General features: G+C 39.3%; 2 protein-coding genes and 1 long non-coding RNA gene across 4 annotated transcripts; all 3 read right to left on the bottom strand.

The window, feature by feature from the left end:
* Window positions 1–597: 597 nt before the first annotated feature.
* LOC148733940 (uncharacterized) lies at window positions 598–2,337 on the bottom strand. The gene is made up of 2 exons (XR_016000664.1): window positions 2,038–2,337; window positions 598–930 (listed from the first exon to the last, which is right to left on the bottom strand). It is a non-coding gene; the product is annotated as an uncharacterized LOC148733940 (long non-coding RNA).
* A 495-nt stretch (window positions 2,338–2,832) lies between these two features.
* LOC111326606 (putative G protein-coupled receptor tkr-1) lies at window positions 2,833–6,361 on the bottom strand. Of its 2 annotated transcripts, none has more exons than XM_088758747.1 (2): window positions 6,262–6,361; window positions 2,833–4,685 (listed from the first exon to the last, which is right to left on the bottom strand). In XM_088758747.1, the coding sequence occupies exon 2, from the start codon at window positions 4,622–4,624 to the stop codon at window positions 3,533–3,535; it is 1,092 nt and encodes a 363-aa protein (XP_088614873.1). In that variant the 5' UTR covers window positions 4,625–4,685; window positions 6,262–6,361; the 3' UTR covers window positions 2,833–3,532. The 2 variants fall into 2 exon arrangements, with proteins under 2 accessions (XP_088614873.1, XP_088614872.1); XM_088758746.1 differs by having other exon boundaries at window positions 2,833–6,064; window positions 6,262–6,355.
* A 14,143-nt stretch (window positions 6,362–20,504) lies between these two features.
* LOC148733939 (uncharacterized) lies at window positions 20,505–21,338 on the bottom strand. The gene has a single exon (XM_088758056.1). The coding sequence runs from the start codon at window positions 21,336–21,338 to the stop codon at window positions 20,505–20,507; it is 834 nt and encodes a 277-aa protein (XP_088614182.1).
* Between the last annotated feature and the right edge of the window lie 547 nt (window positions 21,339–21,885).

The following is a 21,885-nucleotide window of genomic DNA, read 5'->3' as shown; positions in this document are numbered from 1 at the left end:
GTGGTATCGTCTAAGCCATGCCAGAGTGCTCAAACTAGAGTAACCGAGCGAGCATGCGCAATTGCAACGGCAATGACTCATCCTAGATAGAGTGCTCGATTTGGACATGAAAGCAAAGCTTTGTATGCCAAAGAGCTATATATATATCTATATATATATATATATATATATATATATAGATTAAACCCCTGAAGAGTGAAGCGATTCACGAAACAGGCTTGTCGGGAAATGTAGTTACGTCCTTTTTTCCTCTCATAATATTTATATATATATATATATATTTTATTAATGTACATAAATGTGAGGGTAGAGCCTATATATATGCTCAGTCTTTTTATTACATGATAACAACGTTTAAAATCGAAATAAAAATTAATGTATGTATACAGCGAGATCGCTTCAAGCACTACCTCTGCATCTTCAAATGAGCAAATCTTGCGGCCGGTGAAGGCTGTTGTCGTAAATATTTCATTATGGAATAAGTCTGGCCCCTGTATTTCCACCGCTCCGAGACAGATTAAACGAGCAATCGTACATTCGTACATCCGTTTATCACGGACTTGAGAATTTGCTGATGAGATGTGGAAGGGGTAAAGAGCGGTCAGCAGGTGGCTGAATTTTATTCCTTTACCTTCTTTTCGAAAATGCAGATTGATTTGAATGTCTAATAAAATTATGTGTACATAAGAAAAGTTCAAAGCTTTATTAAAAATGTTGCTGGCACAAGTTTGACGAACGTCAGTCTTGATATCAGATCAAGAAACAGTGAAAACCTATTATTAGTCGGGCTCCTGAAAAAAAAAACAATTTATTTCCTCTTGGCTCGACTCACTATTGTGTTTTCATTGATTAAACGTTTTCAGCGTTACACTCCAATTCGCCCTGTACACGTCGTGTTTCAAGAGTTTACTCTCAGATAAGAGTTCCAACCTAAAAGAAAGGAATAAAGAAACAAAAGCTGTATGAGAACTTGCAACTAAAGGAAAACACTGAACCCCAACATAGAAAAGCAGATTACCAACTTATCCCAGGACAAATTTAATCAGAGGCTTTTCGACTTCCAGAAACAACCACCTGCAACTGACTTGCATCTTCAGAATACAAACACAGCTTGTCTACATAACAACAAACAACTTAGAATCCAAACTTTCTGCAAATGCTAAGTTTTTTTTTTCGGCAAACTGAATTCAGTCAATCTTTCAAACAATTTTGTGGTTTAAAGATACTGTTTTAACATCAGAGAAAGTTGAAATCGTTCTGAATATTCAGGATATCATAACGAAAGATTAGATTGTCTACTACTCAATTTTCGCCGGATTTTCCTGCAGATTTTCAGTTAGCTTTCTTTTGGGGAAAAACACGCGTGGGAGCTTTTAACCAATTTGGCTTCCTTAAAAGCCGTTTATTAAGTGCTGCTGGAGTAATAAAGGTGTGTTTCCAGTGTTGCATAAGTTTTTCCGTAAGTAAACTTTGACGCGCGTGCAGAAAACCTGCGTAAGTAATTTCCACTGTTGCGTAAAAATCGCGTGCAAAAACATTGGCCGGCCCGTAAAAGCTGTTAAACTCTTCTCTGCACCTCTACTATTGCTACGTGCGTAACACGCACGTAAACGTCTTGAAGAAAACGTGGAAGTGGAGATATGACAACGTTTAGTCAACGTACGTAAACGTTAATTTCAAGGTACTTAAATTTTTAAACGCAAGTTCACGCGTGTGGACCGTGAAAAACGCGACAATGGAAATCCTCTAAATCAGGAATTTGCATCAAGACAAAGCTCCTCATCTGCTTACAACCACTGGAAAAGCCGCTATCAACTTATTACTCCCACAACTCACTCATAACTAATCATGACGGTGTCATGATGCCTTTCAGCCACGCTCGTATCCCAGGAAACTCCTCTGCACATTTGAATTGAAATTGAACAGCACGTTTTCATGACGGATGTCATATTATTGTTGAGATCAATGCGTCTCTGCTCCTGCTATTTTCTTTGAAATAACCAATGATCACTTGAAATGGAAAGAGCAAACACTTACTTCCATCTCATGACTGACAGCTCAGTTCCGTCATTGGTTAGAACTTGTAGAAATATTATCCATGTACAGTCTGTACTTTGATAATTGTCTCAAAAATTTGCAATTGAATCTGAAGAATTTAATGTTTACCGACTGAAGGAGAATATGAGAGATGTATGAAGGAACATTCTCCCGTTTCTTCCTTTCATTTACCTTATGAGACCCTATTATTCCTTAGCCCTATCAGCCGAAAACTGTCTCAAGTTTTTTGACAAAGAAAAATTGATTTGCAAGTTGTTTTGACCACTGATCGTCACCATGTCTGTGGGCCTGAGGGTGTTTAAAACACATCGACTAAAGCTCAGCGTTAAATGTAATTACGCTGGTCTTTTTTTATGATGATTTTATGCGCTTTTTACATTATTCTCGAAGTTTTGCCTGCTGTCCAACACAGATTCGTCCCCTCTAATTGGGAGGGTATTGACGCGCGAGTGCTCGTACTGACGTTAATTGTATTGCAGACGCGAACCAGGCGCTGATTTGGCTGCTTGCTGAACTGTGTATTCAACCCGACATCTCTGCGGATAATTTTTATCAAAACGTGTAATGTATTAATAAAAATACAATAAATACCATTTATTCCAAATTTTTGGTAATTTTTTCCCTACGCTCGATAATTTCGCTTTATCAGGATTCAATTGTATTTCTTTTGCCTTCAGAATCAGTTCTATACATGCATTTTTTATGTTCTAATCCTTCCAGAAAAACTCGCTGAATGTTTCCCTAAAGTATTCCAGAGAACTCTTACGGTATTGATTACATTTTAAAACCCTTTAATCAGCTTTATTTCTACATACAATGGTTGAAACTATAAATCATCTCGCAAACTTTGTTCAACGAACTGAGAGAACAGAAATAGATCTATATGATTCTAGTCTTAATAATTTTCCTTATGAAAGGCGAACGTATTTAAAACCAAGGCCACACTTCGGAAGATATGGTATTTCTGAAGAGCGTTTATACACAATGCACTTGGCTACAATAAATTGTTATATTAGACGGCAACCGGAAAGGCTGGTTTACTTTAATCCGTGCTTGCTGAAAATGATCCTCAGTATAACTTAGTTTTGAATACAGAGAACTACGTCATTGGAGGTTTCAGTTTTACACTTTTCCTGGGATTTAGATTGGGGGTATTAACGCAAAAGCTTGCACCGACGTAAATTGTAGTTAGGAAATACTCTGACATAATTACCTCTTAGAACCTAGTTTACATCATTCATTATAATATAACAGGATTATTCTTTTCAGAACAGTTCAAATACAAACAATTTTCCACGAACAAGTTTTTCCAGTATTTAAGTTCTGGAACCCTCGAACGGAGGACTTCCCTTTAGAGTCCAAGATTACTGCTAGACATTTACCGGTGCCACATTGACAAGTCCCGGACTTTTACTGAGTTCTATTAAAAATGATCCAGCGTATCCAAGGTCCTACTTACGACTTGAGATACACATTACTCATAAGATCTACAGAGAATGATTTTTGAGAATACCTTAGCAAAGAAACTGTTCATTGTTCCATAACACAAAGGATGTAATGCACTGGGAAGGCAAATCAAAATAAAATTGTAATCCATAAAGAGTTGATGATATCGAAATTGATACGCATTGATCCTACAAACCCTTTCCCACACATAGTGGGCTTGATACGGAAAATAACAAACAACAAAAATAATAATGAGCACAAAAATCATCTTAAGCAAATCTTTCTCTGGGTCTGTGTTTTCGGGCTTACTATCTCTTCGGCTATTCTTGTCGAGCACGACACTCCGTTGTTCCTTCATTCTCGCGTCCTCTCCCAAATCTTGTAGCTCCATCTGATCTTCAATTTGAACAACACAAGACGATTCGGCAGTCGAGGTCCGCTTTCTTTGGTTAATCTTCACAATTCGCCTCTTCAAGTTCCATGCCACTGCTCCGTAAGATGCCAGCATTATCACATAAGGTAAAGCGTAATTCAAGATGAATCTAATAATCGCATAGTACTCATTGTTTGTGATAGGCAACTCGATGCATCTGCCATTTCTAAACCTGAGACCGATGAAAAAGGGGAAGGCGATTGCAAATGACAGCAGCCACAGCCCAGCTATGGTTAGAATTATGATCTTCTTAACTGATGGTCCACGTGGAAGTGGGTTTACAATGAATCTGTAACGATAGAAAGCGATGGCAGCCAGTGAATAGGTCACAACGAGAAGGGCAATCACTTGGAATGTATTCAAAACGCAGGCGGCCTCTTGAAGAACGGCGTTTGTCGGATTCTGCCAGCTCGCAAACATGACAGCCAAACAAACGCTACTTAGGATTTCTGCAAAAGCCATGTTAGTGACGAGATGGTAGGACAGAGGCTTACGGGAAGGTATGGTCCATACAGCATAAAACACCATGGAGTTGCCGATTAAACTGGCCGAGATGATCACGGAGAAGAGGGTTACACGGAAAATGTAGAGAGCTTTTGTTTCTTCATACTGTTCTATCCACGTAATAGATTCCACGGTGGAGGGCTCGGTTGCGTTTGTGATTTTCGTATCGTTGATGAACTGCATTGTTTCCTAGTCTCCTTGCACTTGTTGTGGATGTTTCTTGTCCTCTTTGTTGACACCTTCACTGAGAGAGAGATAAGCATAAAAAAGATACTGTAGTGAGAAGCCGTTCCGTTGAAGTCTTTCCCGCAGTCTTACTCTCGACTGTTTTGTTGATATTGAACGTCACAGATGGCTTTGGATTTCAAACCCGTGAATACGGTGAATGACGAAGTTTAATTTGGTTTAATTATAATTAAATTTGCTATTGCTTTCATCGTATTTCGTGTCTCGATATACATTAGCTGATTATCATCACTAGAAGTAAGACTTTTTAAATATTTTCCCTAATGACTTCTTTGTTGAGTATTGAATAACACAAATGACGCCAAATTTTCAGACTCGTGACAAATGAATGACGATTCAATGATAAATTATAAATGCTGATATTGTCAAAGATCTCTCCAAGAACGGCGCGCGTATATTTGGATATTACAAACACAGTTGGTACAGGGCCAAAATCAATGCGACAGTTTCAAATCACACAGACATCGCAACTTCCAGCGATTCCCGAAGTACATTCGTGGGCTATAAATAACCCTGTAAACATTTTATGTGGTTTAATTTCCCATCGTATTATCAGAGGAAGTCATCGCGGTAAATTATTAAAGATATCCAACAGATAGACAGGGATAAAGCTCAATTCTGAGCTGTCTGTCATTCAATCATAACTAAAATCTACGCGGTGCAGCCTTTTCATTTAGTGTTTTTAGAGGGAAAAACTCACGCGAAATATCGATTATGACGTAGCTGGAGCTTTCAGCAAAATTCGCTTTGGATAGGTTGCGACATAACAATTTCCTTTCAGTCGCCATATTAATGTTTTAAAAGTAAACAGAGGTTTACTCTGTAGACTCAAAGCAGAAAATATGCATCTGCTTTTTAAACACACTTGTGATAATTTTCTGAGAGCACTCAGTAGCCGTCAACCTATTAAAAAAAATTGAGAAGCACCTCGGCCTTTCTTCACCTCACTCACAAAGCTCCCCAGAGCTAACATGTTTTTTTTGTTACTGAGCGCGTATCCTAGGAAGCACTATTGCACATTTGATTAAAACTGAACGGCACGATCTCATGTCGGAGGGTTATTTGCAAGGATAGATCAATACCCTCCAATTCCTGTCTTTTAAATCGAAAGAAATCGAAATTAGTTTCTTGGCTTGGGAGTTGTTTCAAACCACTTACAAAATTCCAGATTTAAATTTCGTCACACCAATCCTATTTTGTCTGCGATTATTGTAAACTCGCAGTCTTCCAAAACAACAGTCACGATATCTCGTAAAGATGACGCAAGAACCTTCTACTTGTTTATCAGAATACGATCTCCCAAGCCCGATAAACTGAATATCTCAGTAGAGAACTGGAGGTCCTTTCGACAAAAGATCAGGCCTTTAATCTTTGTAACTAAATGTACCGAGCGAAATAAAAGTAATCCGTAAGTTTCCAGTCTTGACAAAATATTCACTAGTACGGCAGAGGAAGTCGTTACTTAATGTGTACTTAGCTTCTTGCCCGTCATTACGGATAAGATTTTGAAAGGTTGATTTTGCACTCAACAGCTCTCACTGAGAGCAGGAACAAAAGTGTTATGAATAGCTTACCGAAAGTTTCGTGGGATATTCACTTTTCAGTGTTCTCTGCTACGATGTTATGTCAAAGCAAACATGTCTCCAGATTAAGCTGGGGAAATATTTGGTCATGTGATACTTTTAGACCAATCAATAGTAGATGGGTTATATATACGAAGCACTTATAGGAGGTTTATAAGGTTAAGCATGATGTCCTTAATTAACAAAACCTAGGTCTGGGTTATTTGCCGAGGCCAAAGACTAAGTAAGATAACACAGACAACAGGTTTGATAATTCATAATATCGTGTGAAAACCAAATCAAAAATTGGTTTTTCAGTTTAACATTTTTTTTTAACAATTTGCCAGAGAGGATACTTCTCTTTGAGTTTACAAAAGTTTGGGAACTTTACACAGACGGGGAGCTTAGAAACTGTGTGGAATTTTAACTCGACAAACTGAACGCAATATGATGTCAACTTCACACGCTATTGTATACTGATTGAATGCTATTGACCGATCAGATTTTTATAGCAAGTCTTATGTATAACAGTTCCATTTATCATGAGCTTAACCTGAACAGAGTCTGAGTTCTACCGCATGGGGAAATTGTAAACTGAAAGTTTCCTACGAAATGCGTTATTTGGATTTTGAGTTTCAAGACCCTAACGTGAGCTCAAATTGAAATGAAATATTCTGATTTCAAACTTTAACTTTACTTCGATCCCTCCGTTATCAAATTGATACGAGTTTGCTTCCTTTTTCGCTCTTCATTCACCTCCAGTCAGGAGGCAAATGCCAGCCATTTTGTGGCCGCCATTTTGCTGCTATCGGCGCTCGTTTAAGTTTTCCTGAATTCTTTAGAACACAGAAGCAGTTTTGGGAAAAAAAAAAAACTGTATTACGTTTGCAAAATAGGAAAGTTTTCAATTTTTAACCAAGTGTGACTTTTTTCGATTTTCACGCGGTCAACTCAGATATTTGCTTTAAATGACTCATTTAAAGGACGCCGAAGCACTTTGGATAACTCTAGGACCAAATCTGAGCTCACATAATATTTCCTGTTTTTTTCTTTCTTACTTTTTTTTCTTATTACACTGTTAAAGATGTCCAAATAATTTACATGTAGGAAATCTCGAGAGGTTTAAGATCAGGTTTAGGGTTAGACCAGGGAAGTTCTTTTATGTTAATATACCGAGAAATCGATCCTGAGGATTTTGAAATAGGCCAAAAAATCTACAAGTCTGAAGTAATTAATTCATCTATCTTAATATTTTTTCATTCAATATAACATTAACTTTACAAAAGAAAATGCGGACATCCCTCCACTTGACAGTAATATGCTACCAGCTTTTCTTCCTGCTGAGGCAGGTGTCTTAACTGTGCAGCCCCATGAAGTCTGTTGGAAGTTGCTCGCCATCAAACCTTCAAAGGCTCACGGTCCAGACAACGTAAAGCGTCACATTGTTCAAGAATTCGCATATGAACTGGCTGAGCCTATTGCCCCTATTCATCATTCCGATCGGGTATTGTCCCGGTATAATTTGGATATATCAACAAAGTTGAAATGGTAAATTGGCCACCGTAATGATTACAAAAGCTGACGTTTCGAGCGTTAGCCCTTCGTCGGAGCAAATAGAGGAATTGTGGGTTGTGTGTGCTTTTAAAGGCAGAAAATGGAGCTAAGTTATTGGTGGGTGCATGGCAACGAGAAAAACATGAATAAATTAGTGGAATGAAAAGCGTTCATTGATCCCTGTGGGATTGAGACTGCCGGTTTGAAAGATGAGCTTTTGTTCAAGATTTTTACGGCTTTCCGTGCTACCTAAGTGCAAGGAAAGACCGCAGATTGCCATATGTTGCTTAGAATGATTAGGTAAATTAAAATGTCTAGCGACTGGTTTAGATGTGTCCTTGTCATTCCTTTCCACGTCTCGAAGGTGTTCTCGGAATCGGTCACCAATTCGGTTTTTCTCGTTGCCATGCACCCACCAATAACGTAGCTCCATTTTCTGCCTTTAAAAGCACACACAACCCACAATTCCTCTATTCGCTCCGACGAAGGGCTAACGCTCGAGACGTCAGCTTTTGTAATCATTACGGTGGCCAATTTACCATTTCAACTTTGTTGATATATCCAAATTATTTCGTTACTCCCACCGACGCAGCCCCAAACAGTTTCTTTCGAAACTATCAGCCTTTATTGTCCCGGTAGTCTGAAAAGAATCCAATTTAATACCCATCCCAAAAATACAAGTACCTATGGATGAGGGCGATTTCAGACCTATCTCGTTGACTTCCTGTTTGTCTAAAGTTCTTCAGGATTTCGTAGTCACGTGGTTAATTGACGATGTCAAAGACAAAATCGATCCATATCAGTTTGGATGTCTGAAGGGAACTTCAACAACGTATTGTTTACTTGACATGATTCCCACATGGTTAACGTATCTCGATCCACCCGGACGACATCTCCGCCTTTGCTTCCTTGACTTCTCTAAAGCTTTCGATCGTATTGGGTATAATGTACTTATTGAAAAACTTCTGGACTTAGGCGTTCGCACATCTTTAATACCGTGGATTATAAGCTTTCTGTCTAACCGCCGACAACGCGTTAAGTTATCTGGCTCCATTTCTGACTGCTTTCCAATATCTGCCGGCGTTTTCCAGGGAAAAAAACTTGGCCCAACATTGTTTCTGGTAATGATCAACGACTTGAATATTTCAGATCCCGAATCCTGTATTTGGAAGTATCTTGATGACCTAACGTTGTCCGAAGGACTTGTAAGGAACAGCAACTCAACCATCCAAACCAGTCTCAATACCGTCGCCTCTTGGAGCTCTAGTAACTGTATGAAACTCAACGCAAAAAAGTGCAAAGAAATGCGGATTTGTTTCTTAAAGGACCCCATAGAATTCCCTCATTTGAACATCGACGATCAACAATTAGAGCTTGTATCTTCACATAAAGTACTTGGTTTGGTGATTCAGAATAATTTAAAATGGAACAATCATATTGAATATATAGTCACCAAGGCCTCTAAACGCCTTCACATACTCCGAGTACTCCGTCGAGGGGGCGTTGAGATTAATGATCTAATTACTATCTATACTGTTTTGATAATATCTTTACTATTATATTGCTGTGTAGTACTAGTGGCACCACGCCCTACCCTCCTACCCCTCAAAGGATTTAGAACGTCTACAGAAACGTGCTGTTAAAATTATAGTCCCAGCGTTTTCTTACTTAGAAACTCTTCAGTTTTTAAACTTTAGAACATTAGATGAAAGACGTAGTGAACTTTCTCTTAAAACTCTTGAAAAGATCTCAAGAGGAGGTCCTCTTGTTAAACATCTCCTAATGACAAGTCAGCACATGCATCACTATCAAACGAGACGCGCTAGCAAATATATATTGCCTAAATGCAGGACAGAAAGACAGCGTCGTAGTTTTTTCCTAAGTACTAGCCTAGCTTTTAATAATTATTAGACTTTTAGACTATATATACGCCAGTTCAACTTGTATAAGCATAAACTTATTTGTAATTTTATTATAAAAACCATTGTAACCCAGTCCCTCTTTGATCAACTTTTGTAATTTTTATTGTTGTACGATTGTAACCACATTGTAATTCAGATTAGCTGCGATGATGGTGGAATTAAACTTTCTTTCTTCTTCTTCTTCCGTCAAAATCAAGAAGCCACTGCATGTATTTCAGCCAGCGAATATCAAGTAACGCTACAATATTCTTTATATTAACAATACAATAAATTGGCGATATTTGCACCACAGTACTATTTCAATTACCACTGTTTACCGCATTTCTAACTCGACAGCAAAAAAACTCCTAAGATGATAACAACTTAACTAGAATCACACCTACAAGACCATATTTGCATCACACAGTTATTCACCATTAAGCGAAAGATAGCGAACAATAATCTCTTGCCCTTCAGCCCGGACCTAGTAAAAGTCACATGAACCTTGCATTAAGCCTCGAGTAAACAAGCTATTTTTTCATATCATTATACACTTAGTAAATTGGGGAACTGAATTAACCACTTCCTCTTAAAGAAATCTTTCTAATTTTACTTTAAATCAGATTTAATCAGCTGCGTAGCATTAAACCACAGGAGGCCTTTATTTCTACATACAATGATTGAAACTATAACTGATCATCTGGCAAACTTCGTTCAACGAACTGAGTGAACAGAAAATAATCTATATGTTTCTAGTCTTGATACTTTTCTTTATAAAGGGCGAACCTATTTACAACCAAGGCCACGCATGGGATATAGTAATTCTGAAGAGCGTTTATACGCAATGCACTTGGCGGCAAGAAGTCGTTATTTAAGACGGCAATCGGAAAGGCTAGTTTGAACTTGAACTTTAATTTAATTTAGACACGGTAAATCTATCAAATAAAATAATTTTATTACAATCTATTATTACGATTTCATTCTACTTTAATCTATACAAACATGATCTAAAATTTAAAAGTAAACTAGAAACAATAAAGAAATTCTGCTTTACATAGATGCCGTGTTCAGACGAAGAAATCGCGACAACCATTTCGAAAAGATTGAAGTGATTTTGCTTGCCGCAATTCAGGGGACAAGCTTTTCCAGATAACCGCACCGTTATAGCTAAAGCTATTTTTCAGGAAATTGGTGCGGGGCAATGGAACAGCTAGTTTGTTTTCAGAGTTCCTTAGATTATAAGGAGGATCAAATTTAGTGAAAAGAGAACCAAGATAGTCGGGCGAAAGACCATGTACAGATTTATAGACCATGGTGGCCACTTGTATTTGTCGCGGAGTATCTAACCGTCTCCAGTTAAGTTGCTCAAAAAGAGGATCAGCGCTTGTTTCATAACTGGAGAAGGCCAGAATACGGGCAGCCCGGTTTTGCAACTTTTGGAGCTTATTCGAAAGACCTTTGTTACAATGCCCCCAGGCCTCGCTGCAGTAATTAAAGTACGGTTGAACTAAGGCATTGAAAACGGACTCCAGCGTGGTTTGGTTAACAAAAGGCCTACAAAGTTTAATTGCTCCAATGCCCGATGCAATTTTCTTGGCTATTTTTTCAATGTGCATATTCCATGAAAGGTTTTCGTCTCTATACACACCCAGAGATTTAACCGAGCTAACTTGTTTAATTATGTCACCACCAATGACTGATTAGTTTAGGGGAAGTATCGTAAGTACCTATCCTTTGCTGCGATCCAATTAACATGAATTCAGTTTTAGATGAATTTAGAGTGACTTTGTTTGCAGTAAGCCATGTATTAACATTGGATAGGCCGTGATTCATAAGATCATTGATCATTTCTATGTTGTTACTGGCAAAGGTCAGGTGAGCTTTGCTTTAATCCGTGCTTGCTGAAAACGATCCGCAGCACCGTGACTCAGTTCTGAATACAGAGAACTACGTCATTGGAGGTTTCATTTTTACAGTTTTCCTGTGATTTACACGTAAGTTGTATTTAAGAAATACTCTGACATAATTAACCAGCCTGTGTACAGCCTCCCCGAGTTTTTTGAGGGGATGGGGCGACTGCACACAGGCTAATAATTACCCCTTTGGACCTAGCTTACATCATTCGTTAAAATATAACAGGAGTATTCTTTTCAAATACAATACAATACAATACAAACTTTATTGACACTCCCTAAAGAGGGTTTTTCGGTGACATTGATCTTAAAATTACAAAATTACTGTACTAAAAAGTATAATACAAAAGTTAAGGAAGCTAAAATGTTGATAAATGTTCGCCAAAGTTACACGTAAGAGCGATAAGAAAGGAAGCAGCAAGTAATTTGGCTCTAAGTTTACGCTTAAAATCACGAGAAGAATTACAGAGTTTGAGGGTATTATCTAAACTGTTCCATAGACTTACTATACGATAAAAGAAAGTCCTTTGTCCAGATTTAGTTCTAAATAGGGGTATATGCAGAAGTTGGGAACTTCTGGTCGTGCGACCACTTATCTCACCATGTGTTAGAAACTTCGAGGAGAGATAAGTAGGAGCAGAGCCGGTCATACATTTAAAAGCAATACAGCGTCACGGAGATATAGCTGAGATTTAATAGGTAGCCAGTGGAGTTCTCTCAGGAGCGGAGTCACATGGTCAAATTTTCTGAGACCACAGATGATCCGGGCTGCAAAATTCTGGACCGCTTGTAGTTTGAGAAGGTTAGTGTCCGCCGCATTGGACCAAACGGAGGAACAATAAAATAACTTACTAAACACTAAAGTGTTCATTATTATCAATAAGGTCCATGTGTCAAACACGTGCTTAACACGATTAATTTGAGCTAAACTTGAGAAGCGAGGGGAGACTGTTTTAACAATATGCTCGTGAAAGGTAAGGCTCGAGTCAAAAGTCACGCCTAGGTCTTTAACGACGTGCACCGGTATTAGGTCCTTTCCTAAAAGGGAGAGACGAATAACCGGAATATTATTTAAATTTTGTCGACTTCCATAAATAATAAGCTTAGTTTTATCAGGATTCAAGAGAAGACGATTTGCGAAGCACCAGTTTCGAATCTGTAGAAGATCAGCGTTAAGATCAGCAACAGCCTTAGCCCAGTCTTGGACTGGGAAAGAAATGTAAAGTTTTGTGTCATCGACGTAACTTTCAGTAAGACAGGACCGGGGGGCGAGGGGCAAATCATTTACATAGATATTAAACAAAATAGGTCCGAGGACGCTTCCTTGTGGCACGCCTGATACAACGGGTAGAGGATCAGACAACGCAGAATTTATGCGCACTACTTGTCGTCTGTCAGAGAGAAAGCTGGTGAACCAGGCAAAACAGGATGGCGAGATTGCAATATCCAGCAGTTTGTTGAGCAAAATTCCATGATTTATCGTGTCGAAAGCCTTGCTCATATCAAGTAAGACAAAAGCGGTAATTTTTTTCTCATCAATCGCACTTAAGATAGCATCAGTTGTTCGTATCAAGGAGGTTTCCGTAGAGTACAGTTTCTTATTTCCACTTTACCGAGAGATAACCTTTCCTTTGACACAAGGAACGGCATAATTTGATTAAGCGCGGCCCTTTCGCATACTTTGGAAAGAATGGGCAGCAGAGAGATAGACCTATTATTGTTAGGTTCTTCGTGATTACCTTCTTTTGGAATAGGCAAAATGACAGCTAATTTCCAAGATCGAGGATATTTTCCACGAGAGAAAGAGACGTTAATTGACGATGTAATCACCGAGAGAATAGCAGAAAGGCTATCTTTGATTACACGCACCGGAATGTTGTCTATCCCAGAGGACTTATTAGCTGGCATTGACCTGACAATCTGAGCAACTTCGTCATAATCTACGTGCTTAAAATTGAATTGATCAGTCACGGGTGAAATTCAAAGTAGTTCAAATACAAGCAATTGTCCTCGAACAAGTTTTTCCGGTAATTAAGTTCTGGAACCCTCGAACGGTGGACTTCCCCTTAGAGATACACATTACTCGTAAGATCTACAGAGAATGGTTCTTGAGAAAGCCTTAGCAAAGAAACTATTCATTGTTCCATAACACAAAGGATGTAAGGTACTGGGAAGGCAAATCAAACTAAAATTATAATCCATAAAGAGTTGATGATATCGTAATTGATACGCATTGATCTTACAAACCCTTTCCCACACATAGTTGGATAATAAACATGGTTATTACACGACTCGGGCAGTCAGAGGGTCAATAACCAAAATCAACCAATCAAAATGCTCTATTGCCGGTCAATATTCTCTCAGTATTGGACCGGGCGCTGTCCCGAGTGGTCCCGAATGATACCGCACTTGTGTCCCTTTGAACTTCAGTCGTATAATAAATCTCTTATTAACCAAGCTTGCACGGGACCGTACTGGAAGAATATTGGCCCTCGGTCTTTTTTGTACGGACCTCGCTGTGCCCGGTCCGTACTGTCAAGACCTCTGGCCGATACTCTCCCAGTACGGCCCTCGCGCTTGGTTAATAAGATATATTTCTTATCGAACTACACTTCGTATAGTACAAATAGCTCCATAGACGAGTACAAATATCACGCGGTATTTGTACTCTAGAGTACCGGTTAAACAAATTTTCTCGCATCGCGCAAGCGAAGAGTTGAACTGTAGTTACGAGAAAAAAAATGGCGGACAATTTGAATCATATTTCCGACGACGTAGAGTCAGAATGGCTGGAAAATATACATCCAAGTGTATTAGATGAATCTAACAAAGAAAAACAGCTAGACGACCTGGAGATTTCTTCATTTCTTGAAGAAAATGGAAACAGCAACACGAAAACGCGCCAATTCCGTTCCGCTTCGCATTCTTCTGTCACACACTCCCCTTAAATATATATCCGCGAAATTCGCCCGCACTGAAATAACACTTTGGCGTGTTGGATAATATATAACTTATTAGACGTTTTGTTGTGTAGTATCGCTGAGTATTTTTACTCGTTATTTGTATTTTGGCTCGCCCTACGGGCTCGTCACAACACGGCACAACTCCTAAAAATACTCAGCGATACTACACAACAAAAGGTCTAATAAGATATATGCATTAGTAGTTTAGGGGGCCTGTTTGCCGGAAACCGGAGGGTCTGGGACCGAGTATCTCGGTCGAGGTTAATTTATTCATGTAGCGTAGGTGTACGAGGTGTTTTTTAGGGTTTAGGGTTAATATATTCATATAGCGTAGGTGTACGAGGGGTTTTAGGGTTAATATATTCACGTAGCGTAGGTGTACGAGGGGTTTTAGGGTTAGGGTTCGTGATTTAAAAAGTAACGGTACAATAAAAAGTACAAAGAAATCCGAGATGGCGTCGGAAACAAAGGGTACAAAAGAATCCAAGATGGCGAAGGGATTAACCATGTTTATTTTTGTTCACTCTGCACGATATTTGACTTGTAAATAGGTAACATATGCTAGAAAAGCGGTCATCATGTCTTTGCACAATTGATGCAAAGTAGAATGTTCTCCCACTTATGAATCATAACTTTCAATCTCGTCAATGTATCTTGACACTTGTCTGCGTATTTTACAAAGATCTTGCGTGGTAGCTTTTTCTTTGACGACGGCAAATAATTCATCTAGCACGGTCCCGCCCCACTGGGAATTCTGTTCAATCTCTTCGCTTAAATGTGCTAAGAAGATCTTTTAATATAGAGCTGACAGGTGTCAATCAGCGATCTGGCTCGTCATCAGAAGTATTGTACTCAGTGCTGTAACCAGAAGAAGATCTGATAAATTATTTGACGAGACGGTCAGAGAAGTCAACCCATGGTCAAATCCAATAGGAGGTCATACCTGAGTTGAAAGCGCTGTAGACGGTGTCAAATAAGAGCAGTGTTTTCGTATAATTTTTTTTCTTACATTCAAAATCCAAGAGAGAGAGATGATTTCTCCCGATCTCGGTCTCAGTTACATGAACGAAATATTGAAAAGCATTGCTAGATTTGCAGACACCGACGCATTAGTGCGAATTATAAAAAGAGGAGAATTGTACTACCAAGATCCAGAAGGACCTTGTTCGGACTACGAAACGGGTGAACTAGTTGAAAAGAGGAACCAGATATTTAAAGCCGTGTTGGAATATACAAAACTAGTATACGCGCGTAAAGTTTCAGAAGCAAAGGATGGCCATAAATAGGGTCGATAGACAACATTACATTGTGGACAATCCAAAAGTAGCCGTTGTGGAGATAGAAAGCATCTTGGATATTATTTCGCATGCGGATGAGGATTCTTTGAGGAGAATGATGCGGCATGCTCCAGCTTATATGAAACCTCATAATTTCGATAAAGTGATTAGAGAATCGACGGAGACATATCCAAACGAACAATTTAAAAATGATGAAAATATCAATTACACAGGAACGAAATCATGAAGTCCATTTATAATTACGTGGAACACATATTTGACAGTCACGATTGGGATGAAGAGGCAGAACTTTCAGACTAAATATAATTTTTTTTCTTGCGGACACGTGAATTTTCAGACGAAGAGGACTGAATGCCGTGAACTGGTCATACCTTGTGATGACAAATATGGTCGAAAGACAACATTATATTGCTGTCAATCCTAAAGTAGCCGTTTAGGAGATAGAAAGAATCTTAGATATTATTTCATACGCGGGTGAGGATTCTTTAAGGAGAATGACGCGTCATATTCGAGCTTATATGAAACCTCATAATTTTGATAAGGTTATTAGAGAATCCAAGGAAAAAACAATAAAAATAATGAAACCTAAGATGGTGTTTAATCCTCCCTTAGGGAAAATGATTTCGAGATAAAATGAATATTCAAAAAAACCTTCATTTTAGAATAAAAAGAAAAAAATTATCGTGACCAGGATTCGATCCACCCCTAACTCTCACCCTAAGCCCAGTTCCCTAACCCACTTATTCCCATATCAAAATCAAAATAAAAACCCAAACAGTGAAGCATAACAAATAATGGAAACAATAGAATGCAAGATGGTGACTCATACTTCCAATGGTGAAAGTGATTTCAAGATGTCATTAGCATTCGTATCGTGTAAAAAATTCGAGACTAAAAGAGGCTTGTTTCCGCCTAAACCCTATGATGGGATGTGAATAATTCATCCTACTCCAATAAAATGAAAATAGTTCGGATGGTGATCACATGAGTATTCAACATTCTCTGAAAGTGATCAATGGTCCGTTTGAGGTCAAAACATGCGATAGCTTTTATCTCAATAAAAATGTTTACTTAGTTCAAATCTTAATTAAAAATAAACTGTAACGCGCGAGTGTGATCACTAGCAGTGACGAAAGTGTTTTAAATTCTATACAAAATTCCGCAAGTGAGGAAAATAACAACGATACATCGACGCAATTCAATGGCAATGATTCTAAGAGAATAATTAAATCTCCCGTTTAAAAAGATTATCAGAAAAAAATCGAACGAAAAGGGTATTCAAAAACGCAGCACCATGCTCATGAACATTTCCATTTTTCGGGAAAAATGAACCACAGAGCAGACAAACCGGGGAAAATACGAAATGTCAGCAGGCGTTGTAACTGTCTCATGATTATCTGTCCATCAAATTTTAATCAAGTCATAGCATCCTTTCATGTTTTCGGATCAAAGTCAATGACCTGTCTGTCCAAATTGTTACCGAGTCATGACGTGTGTCAATCAATGATAGACCAATGGAAATCTAGCAATGGGTGTATAAGAGTGGCTATGAGTCGGAATGGTATGATCATACATGGGACCAAAGTGATGAAGAAGAAAGTTCGATTTCATCCAATGAGACAAGTGGTGTATCTCACTGAAATTCATCCCTACATAGAAGTCAAAGAGAAGATGAATACAATCAGACAGTTCCTGGATACTCCGCTTAAACACAAAATAAAAGCGGTAAAAGAAAGGCAACATAGCAAGTACCTATATACAAGCACGTTTTACGCAAAACCTCGACATCTATGTGTGATAAAGCGATTGGAAGAATTACAAGGAGCATAATCCAAAGACTTGCTTTACATGTGACGAAACATGGCTAAAACGTGGAAACGTTGCCACGGTCGCTACGCGACCGCATTCCGGACGCGGGCGCAGTGGCAGGAAAGGGGAAGAGAAGGAAAGAGTGTAGATAGAATGATCACTGTAATAAACTGTTTTAAACTGTCACATTTGTTAGTGGTAATGTCTTACCGCGAGTATATATGAGTCCCAAGAACTGAGTAAAGTTGAGGAATGAAATGATTAGAACGAGTGAATAAATGTGGAGAATAAATTATAGTACCTGAAGAAAGAGGAGGAGGAGAAATGAGGAGGAGGAATGAGGAGGAGGAAAGAGGAGGAATGAGGAGGAGGAAGAGGAGGAAAAGGGAGGAGGAATGAGGAGGAGGAATGAGGAGGGGGAATGAGGAGGAGGAAGGAGTAGGAATATGAGGAGGAGGAGGAGGAATGAGGAGGAGGAAAGAGGAGGAATGGGGAGGAAAGATGAGGAGGAAAGAGGAGGAATGAGGAGGAGTAGGAGGAAAGAGGAGGAAAGAGGAGGAATGAGGAGGAGTAGGAGGAAAGAGGAGGAAAGAGGAGGAATGGGGAGGAAAGAGGAGGAGTAGGAGGAAAGAGGAGGAAAGAGGAGGAGGAAAGAGGAGGAGGAAAGAGGAGAAAGAATGAGTGGGAGGAATGAGGAGGAGGAATGAGGAGGAGGAAAGAGGAGGAGCAGGAGAGAGGAAGAGAAGGAAAGAGTGTTGATAGAATGATCACTGTAATAAACTGTTTTAAACTGTCACATTTCTTAGTGGTAATGTCTTACCGCGAGTGTATATGAGTCCCAAGAACTGAGTAAAGTTGAGGAATAAGGAGGAGGAATGAGGAGGAGGAATGAGGAGGAGGAATGAGAAGGAGGAAAGAGGAGGAAAGAGGAGGAATGGGGAGGAAAGAGGAGAAGGAGGAAAGAGGAGGAGGAATGAGGAGGAGGAAGAGGAGGAAAGAGGAGGAGGAATGAGGAGGAGGAAAGAGGAGGAGGAATAAGGAGGAGGAATGAGGAGGAGGAATGAGGAGGAGGAAAGAGGAGGAATGGGGAGGAAAGAGGAAGAGGAGGAGGAAAGAGGAGGAATGGGGAGGAAAGAGGAAGAGGAGGACGAAAGAGGAGGAATGGGGAGGAAAGAGGAGGAGGAGGAAAGCCAAGAGAAGGAAAGAGTGTAGATAGAATGATCACTGTAATAAACTGTTTTAAACTGTCACATTTGTTAGTGGTAATGTCTTACCGCGAGTGTATATGAGTCTCAAGAACTGAGTAAAGTTGAGGAATAAAATGATTAGAACGAGTGAATAAATGTGGAGAAAGAGTGTAAATAGTTATGACATCTGTCAATTAAAGATGGACCAATGGAAATTGAGTATAGACTGTATAAAAGTGGTTTTAAGCAAGCCAAAGAGGCATCACTAACGAAAACATGCCTAAAGTAGAGACATATGTGGTTGTCATTGCAAAGGCTACTCTAAGTTCTGATGAACCGGTTTCATATTTAGTGAGGGATCGAGGCCACGGTCTTAAGTTTAGTACAGTAAAAGGGGGTATATTCCCTAATCAAATTTGTGACATCATTGAAGCAAACTTCCCGCAATTCGTGAGAGAGAAAGAGAGAAGAGAGATTGATCGGAGACATAACGTGAGCTGTACTCTTTCGCGTATGAAGTGTTTTGATAATGGAGAATATGGAAGGACCGTGATTCGCCCAGATCACCTATGGAAGTTTACTAAAGATAACAAGTAAGTCTGAGCGTTTAAGACAATTATCACGGAAATATAAAATATACTAATAAAATGTATGATTTCCCTCTCATGTAGAGTCTTCGAAAAGGAGAGAAAGCAGCGAGCAAAGAGAACTCGTCCCTATAACCTAAAACAGAAAATCCCAGCACCGTCCTTTACTACCAGAAACGGCTGTAGACCACATGTCTGAAAAGACAGGTCCATTGAACACACTGGTAGAATCGAACACAGAGGTGTCGCAGGTAACACCCAGAGAGTGTGATGTAATAGAAGTTTCTAATAACGGACTAGCAGATGATGTATATTTCTAAACTTAGTATAGTCATAAATAAAATTCGACAAAAATCGTTTACAACATGATTTTATTTTGTCTTTGTTTCGCGTAAACATACACGCATACTATGCCCCTACTACAACGGTTACACAGTGTTCATTTCCTCCTCCTTTTCATCATCATCATCATCATCACTTTCATCCAATAACGGTTTGTTGATCAGACGATTCAATAGGAATTTTCTCCTGTCCACGGCAGCCTCTAATGCCTCCTCCCAATCCATACCGTCTTCATTCATCAATCGTCGAGCGGTATGCATGACTTGCCTATGTATTTTATCCTGTTTAATACGGTTATACCACTTTAGACGATGCAGGTATAGCCTTCTCAACTTACGCCTAGCTAAAGGTAAGAGCGATTTGTCATTCTCGGATGTCCCCTCTTTTTCCTGTTCTTCTTCTTGTTCAGCCAAAGTTGTTTTCATATCCTCTTTTACTTCCTGTTTCAATTCCGACCACGGATTCACACTGACATTGTCATCATCATCGTGACCGTCATCCTTGTGTTCATCTTCACCTTCATCATCATTGTCTTCATCATCTGTGTTCTCATGCTCTTCATCTTCTTCTAGCGGTTCGCCAAAGACATCTAGATCCTGAGAATTATCAGTCATGGTCACACACACGCACTATAAGTTTTCTCGATGTGTACTTGCTGGTGGTTGTTCCTAAATGATTTCTGACAAATGTGTAGGGCTGTTTTAAAGTTTCACTTTTCTAGGATACAATCGCATACATCCTTCATGTGCCAAAAGATGACTGAATACGCGGTAAGCATCCTTACTAGCAGGATGTAAATCCAGGGTGATATACCCATAGGGTCGTTGAATTGCCTCAGAATACACTCGCATAATATCTTGCCATTCCATGGGAAAGGCTTGTAACAATAAATTTTTGAAACCTAAATGATCGCCTGGGTTTTTGAAAGCAACCACGTGATGTGCATTTCTTGAAATACTTTTTGCATATTTGCCAGGTGGAAACATATCTTGACACAAGTAAAGGACAGTAATGTTACGATGATGAGAATGTTTGGTGAAAAGGTCTAACACTTCTTTATCGTTTCCTCCTTCTGTCATAAGATCATCCATGATCAGTAATCCACCATCTTTAGGGAACCATTGCTTTAACTGTTCTTCATTGGGTAGGTTATCGTGAAATTTTATACCATGTTGATGCATCTCACGGTATCCATCTTGCCAAACAACGTAACAGTAGTGAATGACGGCAGGGCGTGACGCAAACAATTCATCCAAATGTTGTAGCAGTAACGATTTGGTGAAGCAAGTTTTACCGCATCCCGAAGGTCCCACGATTAATATGCTACTGGGTGATTTGAATTTGAATCCCTCACACCACCTTTGTGATAGATCGAACGACTGAGTCGGGTCTGTAGTCACGGGTGGAATATCCACAGTGGAAGGGACCCATTGATTTGCATTGACCCTTGAGTTCACCCATGAGTTTTTCTCGTGACGCTCTTTGTTATCCGAACGCGTGAATGCTCTATTGCAGTAGCGGCAAAGGTGTGGCATTATCCGATCAGAAGTTAATCAAGGTAACACGACTCCCATTTCGTGTCACAGCGATACTAAAAAAAAAAGGTAAGATTCTCTCCTTTTTATGTATTATTGTCTCACCACTTTCTCTAGCCTATCACCGCCTCATACACCACCTCTTCACCCGTGTGTAAGATATCTTTGTTTTCGCTAGATTTTGAAAATGTGTCTAACTTGGCACAGAGTTGATCGTATTTTTTCTGTAACTCAACCAATTTAGTTTTCACCCGTGTCTGGTGAGATATCTTGGGTGTCTTTTCTTTCCTGCCTTCCAGTACTTGTCGCTCACTTTGTCGCTTTTGTAGCAAGGATTGATATTGTTCTTTGTGTGCGGTAAGATTCTTTTCAATCTCTTGAATCGCTTGATCTAAGACTGTACATTCTACTTGATGGTATGCTTCATTGACACGTTTCTGAGCTTCAGGACTTTGCATCTTAGGGTAACGTTTCATTGATTTCAATCGTTTGGAAATCGTTCCATTCTCAGCGTTTTTTTTATATTCCTTCAACACATTTTCCTGAT

This window comes from Stylophora pistillata, chromosome 4 (genome assembly GCF_964205215.1).
Source record: "Stylophora pistillata chromosome 4, jaStyPist1.2, whole genome shotgun sequence".
Taxonomy (NCBI): domain Eukaryota; kingdom Metazoa; phylum Cnidaria; class Anthozoa; order Scleractinia; family Pocilloporidae; genus Stylophora; species Stylophora pistillata.
Note: the sequence above shows the minus strand (reverse complement) of the source record. Positions and strands in the feature narration are given on the sequence as shown.

Bases quoted from the DNA above. Each gene is read 5' to 3' on its own strand.
- LOC111326606 (XM_088758747.1), bottom strand. From the start codon at position 4,624: ATGCAGTTCATCAACGATACGAAAATCACAAACGCAACCGAGCCCTCC.
- LOC148733939 (XM_088758056.1), bottom strand. From the start codon at position 21,338: ATGCCACACCTTTGCCGCTACTGCAATAGAGCATTCACGCGTTCGGAT.